The 15884-nt window shown below is 33.0% G+C and overlaps 3 protein-coding genes across 3 annotated transcripts; 1 reads left to right on the forward strand and 2 right to left on the reverse strand.

Moving 5' to 3' along the window:
* Positions 1–185: 185 nt before the first annotated feature.
* LOC114408544 lies at positions 186–1612 on the reverse strand. The gene is made up of 2 exons (XM_028371635.1): positions 1315–1612; positions 186–907 (listed from the first exon to the last, which is right to left on the reverse strand). Exons 1-2 carry the CDS (start codon positions 1443–1445, stop codon positions 460–462), a joined length of 579 nt encoding a protein of 192 aa, XP_028227436.1. The 5' UTR covers positions 1446–1612; the 3' UTR covers positions 186–459.
* Positions 1613–3173: 1561 nt separating this feature from the next.
* On the forward strand, positions 3174–3963 carry LOC114408551. Its single transcript, XM_028371647.1, has 3 exons — positions 3174–3474; positions 3572–3619; positions 3724–3963. The coding sequence occupies exons 1-3, from the start codon at positions 3264–3266 to the stop codon at positions 3849–3851; spliced, it is 387 nt and encodes a 128-aa protein (XP_028227448.1). The 5' UTR covers positions 3174–3263; the 3' UTR covers positions 3852–3963.
* A 5291-nt stretch (positions 3964–9254) lies between these two features.
* Positions 9255–12590, reverse strand: LOC114408564 (binding partner of ACD11 1-like). Its single transcript, XM_028371656.1, has 5 exons — positions 12458–12590; positions 11065–11168; positions 10891–10966; positions 10064–10144; positions 9255–9969 (listed from the first exon to the last, which is right to left on the reverse strand). Exons 1-5 carry the CDS (start codon positions 12461–12463, stop codon positions 9397–9399), a joined length of 840 nt encoding a protein of 279 aa, XP_028227457.1. The 5' UTR covers positions 12464–12590; the 3' UTR covers positions 9255–9396.
* Positions 12591–15884: the final 3294 nt, after the last annotated feature.

The raw sequence follows: 15884 nt of genomic DNA on the forward strand, positions 1-15884 counted from the left end.
TTGATTTTCTGAAGCAACAAACAATTGCGCTAGCGTTAATTTCACCATGATTTTACAGTGAGCTTAGATTCTTATTGCCAATCTAAACACACTGTTAGTATATCACAATATCGTATATAATTAGAACATATTATGGCATACATGTATGAATAAACATGGTATGGTCAATCCAGTGGAAGTATGGAAAAAATCAAGCTGCAAGTTGCATAAACCAAACTTGCTGAGAAGTATAAAATAGAGCAATGCAAAAACTCTACTGTCATTATTCATTCAACAGAAAGATTATCCTTGATATTAACAACTAGTTCTTTAAACCAAGACTGAAAGCAATTGCATAACCGCTGGTTATCCAAAAGGAAGCTTGACGAACTATACAAAATCCAAAGAGACAAAATCAGATACGACAGATTTGCTTACTCTATCACCATCAATTTCCAACATCTGCCAGCAGAGAGAGGATTAGTTATGCCTCAACCACTGCATAATATCCTTCCTAATAACACCCTCTGACCAATTTACCCTGTAAATTGATCCAACAGTTTGAGGCGTAGAGGTACTGAAGTGCCTGCCATGGATGGTAATCCCAGCAGGATTCGGCGGTCGCATCATCCTCGCTACTGTAGGAAAATGCATTATCCTTGATGAGGTAAACAAATGCCTATCAGAGTCCCTCCTTGACGTTCCAGAACCCTTCTGATTGGAACTTCTACCTGCTGATAAACGTTTTCCAACACTTTCTCTTGATGTAATACCATTAGAAGGTGGGGGACCGCGAATCTGAGCCGATGGCTTCATTCGATCCAGCCATCGCAATATAAAGTTCCCGAAATTCCGTCCCACTTCTATGTCCCTAACTTGAATGTTACGATGCACTCTGATAGCTACATCAAACACAGCACGGGTCCGTCTGTGAAGAACCATAGAAGAACACAAGTCACCAACAATTTGTGCATTCCAAAAAAAATTTCAAGTTAGAATCTACACTCAGTGATCAGCATCACCATTCACGGTACGCACTAAACCTAACGCTAACAACAATTGATTGATTGTCAATGTCGGATCTGGAGGTCAAAATGCATTCGTTACTAGCTATATACATAATTTTATCTTAATTTACAAGTATCATAATGAAAAAATCTCTTATTGCAATTCCTAATCTATGAATGTTGGTGAGGAATTGGAAACATTGAAATCGAGAGAAACACATGATTTCGAGCCTGATTTTTTCCATCATTGATCACATTTCATTGTGAACACAATCAAGACACTATTGTTTCAGCTAATGGATAAGAGTGAATTAAGAGAGGAACGAACCTGTGAAGAAATTGGAGGAGCTTAGGGTACTTAGGGCTTACGATCCTACGTTGAATCCTGAGAGCGAGCCTGTAAGTTCGCTTCAGACCCAAGAAATACGCAGTTCCGAGCGTTATCTCCCACAACACCATTGAACCTTCTCTCTATAACTTTTTCTCTCTCTCTCTCTTTCGATCTTCTAATATTCTCAAGTTGACGAATCTTTTTCCTGTTGCCCAAGTTTCTATTCCTCTTCTCATTGGCACTCCAGAATTTTCGTTCGCGGTGACCCTTTCCCTACGTATTGCTGCCACTCTGGCCGTTGGATTTTGCTTTTCCCCGTCTTTACCCTACGGGCTTCTTCTAATGGGCCTTTCAACCTTCCCGCTTAGCCCAATGTCGAAAAAAAAAATATGACTTTTTGACTAAGTTATCTATTATTATATTTGTTAGTATATTCTTTTACATTCCATTATATATATTGTGATAAGTTGGTCCAAAGATTTTGCAAACTTATCTAACCTAGTCTCTGTCATCCTCATCTTGGTCTTATAATTACAACACATTCAAAGGAGTGAATTATATACATCATTATAGGTACTAGTTTAAGTAATACTTAATAAAATATAAAATATGAAATAAGACATGTTATAATTTAAATTCTCCTTTACGTTAACAGCTCCATGTCCACGCTATTTCTAAGAAGATATACTATTTTTCATCTTAAATAAATATGCATCATATGACCAATGCAATTTCTATTAAGGTTTATGTGATAGGCGACTTCTTTATTTTACTATTACAAAAAAAGTAACGACTTCCAATTTAATTCCCGTGCCTTCTATGTCCTTGTTTACTCTATGTATTTTTTTTCTTATTGAAACTTGCACTAGTTTTGTAATTTTAGAAATATGTTACCGAATTAACAGAATAGAATTCATGAAAATTTTATTTCAATTGATTATGAATTTTTCATGAGATTTTTTTTGTCAAAGAATCGTTCTTGAGATTAACATCGATGTAATTCATGTTGGATTTGGTCAATTTGGTCTAGAGTGAAACTTCCTGTACTTCTAAAATTTGCTTCAGGCACCCATTACATTAGGGATTGAGCATTGTAATGTAATGGGTGTCAGGGAGGTGCAACAATCAATATCTACGGTGTAGGACAAATCTATTTGCGTCAAGTTCCCTAATCCGATAGCCTTGTGTCTTGGGCTTATGTGGGCTTGGTTCTCAAAACCCTAAATGTCTCTTGTTCAGTTGTTCGCTCCTCCAAATCGTGTCTTTTTCTATTTGCTTCTTGGTGTTATATCACCAAAGAGACAAACAGAGATGGAAAAAATCCACCAGCATTTAATACCAATAATTTCTTTAACATGCGCTCAAGACAGTAGTAATTAATAGTATTATTTTCGTTTTTTGCTAATACTAACGTTTCAAACCTGAAACAGGTTTCATCCTGCTAATATTTTATAATAACAAAATTTAAACGAAATTATTTATCAAAATCCAACAAACTCATAAAATTAACATAAGTTATTTTTTTATTTTAACATATAAGAGAAGTTTAAAAAATACATTTTGTAAGATAATACTTAAATCAAATAGTTAATAAAATCTCTTTACATTATACTAGTATTAATTAATTAATTAGATTTATCCTGGCGCAGAGACGTGGGAGAACCTTGAAGGAGCCCTAAATAAAAGCGAAAAGAGTGAACTGGCAAAAAGGGTTAAAAAGCATAAACGAAAGAGATGAGTGAAGGAAAAGGAACCGCCATAAAAAAGGACAAGCAACTCAGCATTAAAACAAAATAAATTAATAATTTAATATTTAATAATAAGAAAAAAGAAAATGCATAAAATAAAACTCATTCACAGTTGACAACAAAAGTCTCTCTCTCTCTCTCTCTCTCTCTCGGTGTGTCTCTATCTCATTCCCGTTGTAGCAACGGCTTGGCGACACGATGCATAGACAATCCTTGGGTTCTCCTTCTCCCAAAGTCCCCAAGCTCATCACCGACGAAGACGACGATGCTCCCAAACCTCACCGTCTCAGTCTCAGCCTCTCCTCGCCGCCGCCTCCGCCGCCGCACAAGTTCGTCCACCTCATTCCTCTCCTCACTCTCCTCTGCTTCTTCGTCCTCTACCTCTTCTCCCACTCTCCCTCTCCATCAGGTACCACTCACTACCTCTATATTATCACTTACACACTTTCAGAATTTCTTAAATACTATTCAAAAATCTAAATCTCTCGCCTCGTTCTTCGTTTCAGACTTGAATCATTTCACCGGATTCAACCGCTCGCCCTCGCACCGTCTAGGTACCGCAACCGCGCGCAATACATTTCCGAATTCTTTTATGTTTTCTTTTCTTTTTTAAATTATTTTTTGTTCAAGCGTGTTTTTCGATCTTTTTTTTTTATAGATTTGGCGGAGAAGATCGGCGGCGACATTGGACAATACATGGATGTAAAAAGAAGCGATGTTTTGGCGATCCGAAGTTTGCAACAGCTTCCGAAACCTCGCCCTCACCGGAAACTCGCCGATTTTTAAGCTCGCACGTGCTCTTCGCTTATTTTCCTTAATATTCTTGTTCCTGTTGTACATCATATTTGCTTTTATTTATCGCTCGAGAAAAAAATAAAATCATTTTCACCTTCTTACATCCTCCATTTTTTCTTTTGGCATTTGGTTTTGCTATCAATTTTATTTTTGTTATCTCTGTATGGAGGGAGTGAGTGTGAGTGTGAGTGTGAGTGTGAGTGTGAGTGCTTACTCACTGTTTACTGTTTCCGTGCTCCGGCGCAAGATAGCATCGGGTGCGCCGGGGGGGTGGTGCTGTTGGATACAGCTGGAGTTGGGGGCCGTTACTGCACCATCGGGTTGCGGTTAAGTGCCAGCTGGAAATAGCAGTGTTTTTAATGTCAGTTGTTGGCTCTGTTCGAAGCATAACGGGGATTTTTTTCCGTTACCGTTGGGTGCTTGGGAAGTCCGTGCAACCTTAGTTCACCGTGGAGGGATTGGGTACACGTGTCACTGTTTGGGGGAATGGAATGGAGAAAGCACAAACATAGGAAGTACTGTAGGGTGCAAAAGTGTCGGTGCTGCGTTTGGGGTGTGAGTCGGAATATTGATGAAACGGCGTCGTGGCACGAATAGTGGTGAATGAATACGATGGGGCATAATCGGGTGCAGGCGATGATGGCGTGTGTCTGGTACGTGGGACATGCCTGGGGGGTTTTTGATTGGCTGGTCTCAAATCATATTCAAAGATAGGATAGGGATCATCATATATCAAATCGAATTATCAAATTATGGATATATTGCACTTTCCTACTTTCATAATCGTTTGTATTACGTTGACCACGTCCATTGTGAGACACGTATCACGTTATGCACTCAAGGACCCGGAGATAATATAAATTTTATATAATTATTTAATTATAAATTATTATTTGAATTATGTTAATATAATTATGGTAAAAATTAATAAGTTTATTATATAGGATAGATTGAGATGGGATGAGTGTGTAATTTTTTTTAAAATTATTAATGTATAATTCTTTTCCTTTTTTTAATTTTAAAATAATGCTCAAAAGTATTTAAAAATTTCAACTAAGTTTTGTCTTATTTCTGTAATATTTTTTGTAGTATCATTTATTATTAAATGTAATGATTTAAGTTAGTCTTGATAAAGAAATTGCCAATTAGTAATACATTACAAATCCCGCAAAATATTACAGAAATATTTTCCATGCATTCATGATCCCAAGTGAATGTAACATTTTGTGATAACAATTTATACGTACTCAATACTTTCAAAGTTGGGTAGAGCCAACTAGCTAGTGTACGTACAAATGGTAAGATTCGAAGCAAATTTCGCCTTTCAGTGCGGGTTTGAACTTTGAATGTCTTAAAATCACTTGAAACTACATCCATTTTAAGTTTATCAGCAATCTTTTTTAGGCTGCTAGTGCTAGTAATATTGGGTGTCATTTTCTTACCATTTTTCTATAGAAAGATGGATTGATGAGTTGAATTGGCCAAATTATAAACAGATTTTTTTCTTCGAATGATAAAATGTTTAACCAAAACTCAAACTATTAAAACTACAGTTGAATAGGGCAACAGTAAACTGTGTATATTGCACCGGCGGATCTATACTGAGGATAGTGGGAATAATTATTCACACAAAGTAAATTTTTTTATCAGAATATATTGAATAAATATTTTTTTCTCCCATAAAAAATAAATCTTGTCCTACAAAATAATTTTTTTAATAAGATGAATGTAAATAGTTATAAAAGATAAAAAAAAAATTAATACTAATTTTACCTACTTTATTTTTTAAGATTTTGTTTTTTTATTTTTTTATTATCATTTTTAATAAAATTTATATAATTTTTTATTGAAGAAAATATTAGACTATTTTTTATTTTCACGGAAAAAAATTTCTCAATCCACCACTGTTATACCGTCAAACATGAATTGTTCTAACCATAATTTCAACTATTAATTTAACCAACGGTCTAAAGGTGTAAAAAAAGAGTAATATGAAGATAGTTGTACACTATCCAACGTGAACATGTACTGTGAGGATAGTTGTACATCATTTTTTTTGGGTTTCCTAAACCAATTCCAATATATCTTCAAAGCATGCTATTGAAGTCAAGTAGTCACTGTATCCACAAAGTCATGTGGCGAACATAACAATGATGCAAAGTGTTTCCCACTGGCCCCTATGTTCCATTTTCTTTTGTGAAACATATACATAGTTTCCTCACTTTTTAGTTGGTAGTGGGGCTAAAGTTGAACCTACTTGGTTAATTTGCGTAACGAGTAAGCTTAACAATCCAATTAGTTGACAATTAAAAATTTCCTCTCTTATGATAACTTTTCATCGTTGGCAAATTTTATATCTCCTTGGTTTTGTCTCTTCTAAACTCACTGGTTTCATCCCACCATGCCACCACAACTTTTAATTTTGAATTTATTGGAAATTAAAACTTGATGATGACGTAAAAGGATAATAAACAAAGAGCAAATGGTCCATACTCCAACTACAGTTATGACCAAACAACAATTTTTATTTAATAAAGAAAAGAAAGTAGGCCATGGCTTCACGAGGAGCACTTGCCCTAACTATGTAGCTCGTGAATATGGACATTGAAGAGGTTGTCTCAGCCGCTGGGGTTTGATTCATGTCATGCGTGTGTGTGGGCGCTGTTGCTTGCGCGCATTCTTCTTGGATGTTCACGTTTCATCCACTTTAATTAGGGTTTCTATTTAGAATAGTATTTTTCTCTATTTTAAAAAGGAAAAAAACTCGATTTTTTAAAAAGTTAAACCTCAATTTATTTTATTAACAATGAAATGATTTAACCTATGGAGTTGCCACAATAAAATAAGATGGCATTGTATTCACATATTAGAAATGATATGATTTATTTAGTAAAAATATTTTGTGTGTAAAATTTTATTAATATTTAATCCAATGGATTAAGAGACATTTCTATAACTCAGGATAAAAAATAAAATAATAAAATGATTTAAAAGAGAATTTCTATTTGACACCTGGTTTGATACAATTGGTTTTTTAGTCAATCAAATTATGTGTAATCTTTTTTCCTCAGTAATAACTTTCTTCTCTTCAAATTAGTCCTTGATTAATTAAAATATTTTTTAAAATTTAAAATTTAAAATTACTACTATTTTAAATTCAAAAATCTGATTAAACATAAATTAATAGAAATCTGAACCCTAATTTCCTTCACCGGTACACCACGCTCATTCTGAATCATAATCTTCACCTCCTTCATCAGTAAAAGGACAAGAATAACAAGTCATAGGCTTTGTAGGTTCGTGTGGCAATACAACAAATTTTAATGTCGAATTGCATGCAATATATGCGATGGTGTGTTACTGGCATGGACCTCTTAGATACATAAATGTAGTGTGAATCTGACTCGCTAGTGATGCTCCAACTTATACTTAAAGGTCCTAATAGGTTGCATTGCATCCCCGTGCTGGTCTTGTTAACCAAATTCAATCCTTTAAGGAAAGAAATTGGCAACTAAGCTTTAAACCTATCTACAAACAAGGGAATCAATGCGAACTGGTTGGCTTTTCTTGGTTCTCTTCTTCAACAGATTTTAGTTAACGAGAAAAAGGAGAAAATGAGAAAGAGGAAAAGAGGAAACTTATGTTAGTGACTTGTTATTCTTGTCCTGTACAACTTAAAAGAAAGATGAAAAAAGGTTCAGACTTCTAAATATATGTTTAATCAAATTTTCTAGTTTAAAATATTTGTAATTTTAATTGATCAAGGAATAATTTGAGAAAAAAAATATTTTAATTAATGGGCAGAAAAAAGACATATGATTTAATTAATTAAAAATTAACTGTATTAAAATTCCTAAAATTTTTGGAGATACCAAAGGTTTAATTATATTTCCACTTATGCATGTTTTATATTTCAAAGTAAAATTTCAATTTTAAGTTTCGTACATGAAAAAAAAAAAAGATAATAAGTCCCTATATAATGTGAATATTTTTCGTTCCAATAATATAAAAAAAAAATAGTATTTAGGAGGGTCGTTACTTCCTCTAAATGACATGTGTTGTTGACGAAAATGATTTAATTATATTTGAAGTTGTATAGTTCTATTTTCATTTCAGTTTTTATAATTAAATGTTAATTACTTCTGCGCTTACCTTAGCAATACGTTGACTTTTCTCACTGAGTTCTCTTATTCTTAAAAGACACACTATAACTATATTATTAGACATTTGGTTTCGCAGTATACTTTTGATCTTTAATCATCCTTAGCACTTAAGGCAGAGAGTGAATATATCATTATAAAGGGTTAGAAAAGTCAGATCACTTTCACTTTAATTTTTTAAGGTATGTTTTTCTTCACTTCAACATGCTATCGTATTTTTTTCTCTTTTTATTAGCAACCTGATATTCTATTATAAACATGTCGATGTCAGTTTCGTCTTATTAGGAGTTAACAGTATTTTATTGTAAACTATTATTACTTTATACTAACCACTTGAATTACAAATGTAATAAACCTCGAGTGAAAGAATACATAGAAATAATGACGCATTGTATCAACTACTATGGAAGGTTCTGGTTTATAATAACTTGTAGAAATTTTTTATATAATTTTTTTAAAAGATAAAAAGATTCTACAATTTTTTGTTTGGTGAATGTAAGTTTCTATAAAGTAATATGTTTATAAGTTAATTTGAGCTCATGAAAAAATTCGTTTTATTTATTTTTTCTTTTTCTAAAAATCCTTTTAGATAAACTTATCCAAAATATAGTTGTCAATGTTAAGGTGAGAAATGAACAAGGTGTTGGTTAGGGAGTGTCTTTGAGACCATGAAGATCAGATGCTTGTTACTGTTGCCAAGTTAAATCACTTGTTAAGGGCAGATGTTAAAATTATCAGAAGTTTTGGCTCTTCAATGGGCTATCGATCTTGCAAGTGCTTTGTGAAAACTGATTGCAATAAATGGTGGAAGGAACCGAAAACAGATTGGACATACTAATCTGATATTCCACATGAATGCCTCCAGTTATCAATGGCTATTCATCTTGCAAGTTGATTTTCAGTCCTTTGAGCTTTGTTATATAATTAACTGAAATGCTAAAGGTAACTGATTGTTTAGCTAAGAATGCTTTTGAAGTCATTGAACAACATTGGGTGGAGGTTGTTCCACCAGGTGTTGAGTATTTGCTTTTTCATTTTGTAAATTCAGCTATTGCTGCTCAGTTTTATTGGAAATTTATCTTTCCTAAGAAAAAAACATTAGAGCCCAGACATGAGAATGACTGAGCCAGTTCGAGCTTTTGATCCAAGGAGATGTATGGGTGCTTTTTACAAGATGATTCGTGTAAATTGTAAAAGCAATTTAAAAAACATTTGTCAATGGTTGTAAATGCAATAAACTAAAATGTCAAAACTCAATATACTAACCACAAAAATGTAGAGGACTTGAGGATAAAAACAAAGGTCGGTACAGTAATCATCTTGAAAAACTTTGGGAGTTTAAGAGGAAGTATATATATATCAATACAAGAAGCAAATCAAAGGATCAAACCCTGAGCAGGAGCAGGCTTGGAAGATTTCTGCTCACTTGCTTCTGCTGCTTTTGGGGACTCAGAAAGGACTTGTGCATATTGATCTTCCACTTTTCGTTTCTGATGTTCTTCTGCACCCTCTACTTTCTCTTTTGTCTTCTGTCCTACTTCCCCAGCCGCCTTAGAAACCTTACTAAACGCGCCAGTTACCCAGGATGCCCCAGTAAGCACATAGCGATTCTTCATTAGGGCAGAGCCAGCATTACTCACTGTCTGTTCTGCAGCTGCAAATGCTGATTTGGTCTTCTCTGAAACCTGGAACTTTTGGTCCACTTCTCGAACTCTATCACTCACTACTGTAGCACCAGCACTTATTTTCTCGCTAAGCCCAATTTTCTGATCGAAAGATGCAACTTTTGCTGAGGCTGTGGACGATAACTGGTGCTTCTCATCAAAGGTCTTTGCTTTGTTGACAGCATCTTTTCCTAAGATAAAGCCCTTGGCTAGCATGCCGGAGACCACATCCTCTGCCTTCCGTAAAGCAGAGTCAGCACCACCAGGAGTTTGAGTTTCTCTTACCTGCAAAAATATTAGTAGTTGTAACTTGTAAGGCAAAAACAGCCAAGTTACTCGTGTACAATATTAAATTGTAAAGGGTCTTAGCAGGACTCACAGATGACGCTAACGCAGCAGGTGGAAGCTGGTAATCTGGATCCTGAGTTATTGTAACTGGCATATCGACTATTGTTGCCCCCTGACATAAGTGAATCTAGGTTAAATTTGGTCATACATTGTGACTTAAATGAAGTTATCCACAAAAGAGAAATAGAACAAGTTGCGATGTCATTAGTATAATTACAAGAAAACACTATTAAATTTAATACCCAAATAAAATAATACAATCAGACACATTTCCCACATTCTGAATTACAACTAATAGACCATACTTCAAATGGCTATTCTTTTCGATCACCACAAAAATAACCCCGCCCAGAATGAAGACTGCTAGTGGCTAGTAAAGCATACAACACAAGTTCAGACTCTAATCTGTCAGATTATAGAATAAACTGTGTCAAATTCTCCATTTATATTCAATCTCATTCTGGAGGATGATTGAAAATTTTCAACAATTTCACTAGCAAAAGGTTATTTCAATCCAAAGCAGAAAAGAGACAGTTTCCAGCACTAGTAATCAATACAACATGCATATCCAATAAAACTTAACAAAAACAGACTAATGAAAGGCTTCTTAATAACAGCTTCAATCATGTGGGATTCCATGATTCTCAAATAGATTTTTTTTCTAGGTAACTTGTTAATACTGCATTAACTTTCCACAAAACTGAAAATTTCAGCACAATGTATGCCTTACTGATAATGACAAACAATTATGTAATTCTAAAGCTTGAAATCTGAACACTGATAATGAATGAGATTTTTTGTTAAAACAAATTTAATATATTAATATAATATAAATATAAATTTAATGAAGTGGATTACTGAAAGCAGTAGTGCAGTCTCAGCTCCCTGTGAATCCTTGAAGGTAATATAAGCAATTTGAGATCGTTCATCATGGCTGCATCAATATATATATACTTATGATTTGTATGGGAAAAATTATAAATGAAAGCAACCTAACATGGGGATTGTATGAAACCAAGCATAATAACTGACCTCCGTAGTTCAACATATTCAATATCACCAGAAAATGAAAAGAACTCCTTAATGTCTTGCTCAGTTGCTCCCAAGGAAACGTTACTGACTTTAACAGTTTTTATCTGAGAAAGAAAAAAGTGCAAATATTAAAACTGTGAAACCTGAAATGGCAGAATACCCACTTCTTCATATGCAATAAATTTCTGAAACCTCATAAATGATCAAGGACAAATTCAAATTTCAAAGCATACTATTCAACTATATTACTTACTATTTAAAGAACTCCTCTTAAGGTGTCTCATATGTATGTTATAAGCATGTCTACAATTGCTGCTTATAATATATGTCTTATGAAGTTTTATATAAACAGAGAGATTAAGAGAGGATGATAAAAAATTCATAAAATGATTTTGAAAATTGTAGTTTTTTTAACTCAGTATCCCCCCCAGCTATGAACATACATTTATATACCTCCTTTAAAAGGATAAGTCATAAGTATGTATGTCTCTCCTGCTAAACAATTTAATTTGAAAGATATTATTATCTATAGCATAAATATAACATTATTCCACAATCAAGCACCTGGTATAATGAAGTTGTAAGAACATCTAGAAAATATTTCATAACATCATTTGTTTTATTTCAGAAAATTTTCGAGTTCCTTTGATGATCTCTTAGGAGTGGTTTCCATATTAGGACTATGAGTCTTGTGACTAGTACTAGCATAAATGAGTTCAGTGACTTGTATCTTAAGTCTTAACACATCATAATACACACAACAATATTATTAAAAATCTCCTTTCACTCTTTTTCCCTATCCCTCTTCCTCCTTCTCTAACTAAACCCTATAATTTCAACAGATGTGATCTACCATTTCCAGTTTCTCACCATTCAATACTTTATGTCAGTTCCAATTAATTCCATTCCCCGAAACCCTCAACAACGACAACAACCACCTTATCCCACTAAGGACTGTAAGCTATAAATTATTACCATGTTTACATAGTTCTCACTTACTGATTCTATTCACTTGAATTGTTTAAGCAACAATACACCGAGTGTGTTTTGGTTTTAAGTTTGATATCGAACTTTGAGTATCAGTCATGAAACAATTAACTTCACTCACAGCATTAGCAAAACGTTCTCTAATTTCACTAATCGTGTAGCACAACAGTTACGAGTCCCTCAGGTTCACATGCCTAAAAAAGCAAACGCGAAAAATCGCTAGCAATCAAAATACAGAAATTAAACAATCAAATATGTTGTAAAGGATTCAGAAAATACACTCGCTGCTGTGTGAGATAAATTTATCGGTAGAAAAAGCCTAATAATAATTTCAGAAATTTTGACGGTTCGAAAAAATTCGTAGAATAGACGTGCGAAAGACAGAGGCGGTGTTACGAAAACTCACCGTCATCGGAAAACGATTTCGGATAGAATCTCCGGTGACCGGTAACAGCCGCGAAAATAAGCTCTGATCGGTGAACAAGTCGTGCTGTGAGGAGCAATGTGAGTGAAGAAAAAAATGGCAAGGGATTTAAGACGGATTGAAGGCACGTGCCTGGGTTGGACTCACACGTGTCTGGAATAGAGTCGCACGTGCCAGTATCGTGGATTTGAGGATTTCAAACTACAAAGCACGAATCCGCGTCATTGAACGACCTGTCCCGACACGACTCACGATTTACGAAGGTGGACAACCGGTAACGGGTCATAACATATAACATGAACGTTACGTAAATCATTTAATTTTTGCTATTGTACTAATATTTTATGACAAATACTCACCTGTGCTCTAACAGCTTTAATTAAAGAATTTAAAATATAAATATTTTTATTAAAAAATAAAAAATTATGATATTTATATTTTTTTTATATTCTCTTATGATTTATTTAATAAATATTTTGTTTTTTAATTCTTTAAATAATGTCTTAAGGTACTAAAGACTCATATTCTATTAGTGTTTGGTTAATTAGTTTGAATGAAATAATCTATAGTTTCCTTAATAAAAAACAATAACCTATATATTTATTGTTTTCCTAAATTTTTTTACCGTGTTAAATATTTTAGTCAGTTAAAATAATCCATTTCAATCATGGTATTATTTTGGTATAATTTACTCAATTTGTAATTATTTAGTATTTACATGGCTAACAATTATTTAGTTTTACAAATGAAGTTTTAGACCAAATATAATAAGCAGTGAGAGAAAAATGAAAGCAGAAGAAAATAAACTCTAGTCAAAGTAATTTGAGTTAAGACTTTGAACTTTAACTTCGATTTTGTCTTAAGTTTTAAGTAAATTCCATGCTAGCTACGACTTATTATTGAGATTTGCCAAAATAAAAATAAATTTTACTTGTAAAGGATATTGTTATTCTTTTTAAACTCTCTCTCTTGTTCAACGATCACTTCCTCCCCCTTATTTGAAGAATCATTTTTTTTCCTTTTGTCACAATTGAAAACAATAGTGCCTAGAAGGATATCATCAGAAAATAAAGGTTCGTGTCATTTGTGTATGGAAGCAATTAGACTTCAATAATGCAGATTAAAATTCTTGAACTCATGCTTCTTGATGAAAATTAAAGGTGACGTATTATTTCCTGATATATTGAAAATAGTTTGATTTCTTTTTCTCATCACATTATAATATGTAATATCAAGTGTCTTATTATAATTGTTTTTGTTTTGTATTTGCAAGCAGAGAATCTTTTGGTTTCAAATGACTATAATAAGCAAGCTACATGCAATATTCCACTATCTTATGTTTATGTTTTATTTGCGTTTGAAGGAAAAATTTCGTGGCTCAAATTTACCTTAATTTCAACATTTCATTATATAAAAGCCTCGCAAAAAGGTATAAAGAGAGAGAACATAGTATTTATTACTGACTGATATTCTTTGTTAATGCAAAAATCAATGAAGTCATAGTACATAAAAAGTGGTGTATCACTGTATCATGGGCATACATGTTCAGTTGCATGTTTAAGGTATTCTTGACGTTCCTCTAAAGTGTTATATATATATATATATATATAGCTTCTATGACTTCATTTAACGCGACACAATTTTACTCGATGATGTCTTAGTCTTAAATCCGAATCCTTCATAAACCAGGTACGTAAATAAAGTGTAAGGAAATTACATAGTCATTCATGTAGGAGTGCCACTAACCTTTGAAAAAGTAAATCTTAGACTCTCCGTGCACAAATAATAGTAATAGTATGATGGGTTCAATTGAGTCATAAAAGCAGAAACTAATTCATAAAAAATAGATATGTTCACTCTATTGTGGTTTTGCAAGATATTTTATGATGGGTTCAATTGAGTCATATAAGCAGAAACTATTTCATAAAAATTAGAGTGTGTTCGGTTTAGTTTATTTTTAGCTTAAATACTTCTTATAAGTAATCTGGGCCAAACATTTATAAATAAAAACACTTGGAAAAATAACTATTTTTCTGTAAAGAAGAAAAATGAAAAATAAGTAGCTTTTTTTAACTGAAAAATAAGTAATTTTTTGGGTTAATTATGTTTTTTATCCTTGAATTTTTATTTTTGGTCTCTGAAAAAAAAGTTGACCGATTTTGATTCAGTTTGGGGTTGCACAAACTTCCAATCATAATTCACGACCCACATGTTCATGTTAATGAATAGGTGTTTTTTAATTAAGAGTATCAAATCGTATAATATTCTGATTGTTTGCAATCTAATAAATCTAAATTTGAGTTTTCAAAATTTCATTTCTAAGTTGCGTGTATAAAAATAAATTTTTTTAACGTATGCTTATTTATTGTTGGGAAAGAAAAAAAATTCACAATAATACATTAATGTTTTATTAAAGTTTACCATCTTAAATTTGAATTAATTTTAAGTTTATAAATTAAATTAATCATACTATCTTAAAAAAATTCTTTAATAAATAAATATTAATTGTTAATAAAAAAGATTCAAACTCACAATTTTTTTTTTCTCATTCATCTTTCAACCATCAAGTACATATTTTTGAAAAGTAAATAAACATAACTAGAAAAACTGATTTTCCTCAAATATATTTTTGAAATCATCCCATAGAAATCCAAACGTGTCTTATATTTTTAAGATGACGTCTACTATCTAGGGTGGATCACCATGCACAATTTTTAAGAGTCATTAGATTAATCTAAGAGACATCATACACCCTCTACAACATAACTATCTTTAGTCTCTCACCCTCTTGTTGGCGGTCAGTCACCACCATCACTGCCACAATGTCATCGTTACTCACCAACCCTCATTCACTATGTTGAGGTTGGCATGACCCCTTGACGGTGTCGTTGTCGCCATTTATGTTGTTGCGGATGCACGGGTGTTCCTCTCTTGATGATTTGTTCCTCCGCGCAAAGGTTTGTTTCGTGCAGTGAACAAATGTATTGAAAAAAAAAAATCTAAGTTTCACATCGGCTAACAATAAAAGTCATATAAGGGTATATAAGTGAGGGACAACCTTTATTCCTTGAGCTAGTTTTTGGTATTGAGTTAGACCTAAACTTACATTCTAAGATTCTAAGGAAATGAATAAACTTTCACAAGACTCCCCTTTTTCTCTTCTTTTCCATATCTTGAGGTTGTGGTGACTGACCATCGACGACAACGATGAAGCCTCGAAGAAGGAGAAAGACTAAAAAATGTCAAGTTATGACATGGAAAATGTAAAATAAGAATATGTACCTTAAATTAATCTAACAGTTCTGAAAAATGATAAATGATGAACCACTTAAAATAATAATCCACCCTAAAAACCGTCACTTTTAAATTCTATACTATTTGGATATGGTATGATTACGACAATTCTGGG

The sequence above is a fragment of the Glycine soja genome, chromosome 1, assembly GCF_004193775.1.
Source record: "Glycine soja cultivar W05 chromosome 1, ASM419377v2, whole genome shotgun sequence".
NCBI lineage: Eukaryota > Viridiplantae > Streptophyta > Magnoliopsida > Fabales > Fabaceae > Glycine > Glycine soja.

Excerpts from the sequence above, each read along its gene's own strand:
- LOC114408544 (XM_028371635.1), bottom strand. The coding sequence starts at position 1,445 with ATGGTGTTGTGGGAGATAACGCTCGGAACTGCGTATTTCTTGGGTCTG. Across the intron at positions 908-1,314 it reads CTCCTCCAATTTCTTCACAG|ACGGACCCGTGCTGTGTTTG; the intron begins GTTCGTTCCTCT and ends GGTTCTTCACAG.
- LOC114408551 (XM_028371647.1), top strand. The coding sequence starts at position 3,264 with ATGCATAGACAATCCTTGGGTTCTCCTTCTCCCAAAGTCCCCAAGCTC. Across the intron at positions 3,475-3,571 it reads CCACTCTCCCTCTCCATCAG|ACTTGAATCATTTCACCGGA; the intron begins GTACCACTCACT and ends TCTTCGTTTCAG. Across the intron at positions 3,620-3,723 it reads CTCGCCCTCGCACCGTCTAG|ATTTGGCGGAGAAGATCGGC; the intron begins GTACCGCAACCG and ends TTTTTTTTATAG.
- LOC114408564 (XM_028371656.1), bottom strand. Across the intron at positions 10,967-11,064 it reads GAATATGTTGAACTACGGAG|CCATGATGAACGATCTCAAA; the intron begins GTCAGTTATTAT and ends ATATTGATGCAG. Across the intron at positions 10,145-10,890 it reads AGACTGCACTACTGCTTTCA|GGGGCAACAATAGTCGATAT; the intron begins GTAATCCACTTC and ends CACTTATGTCAG.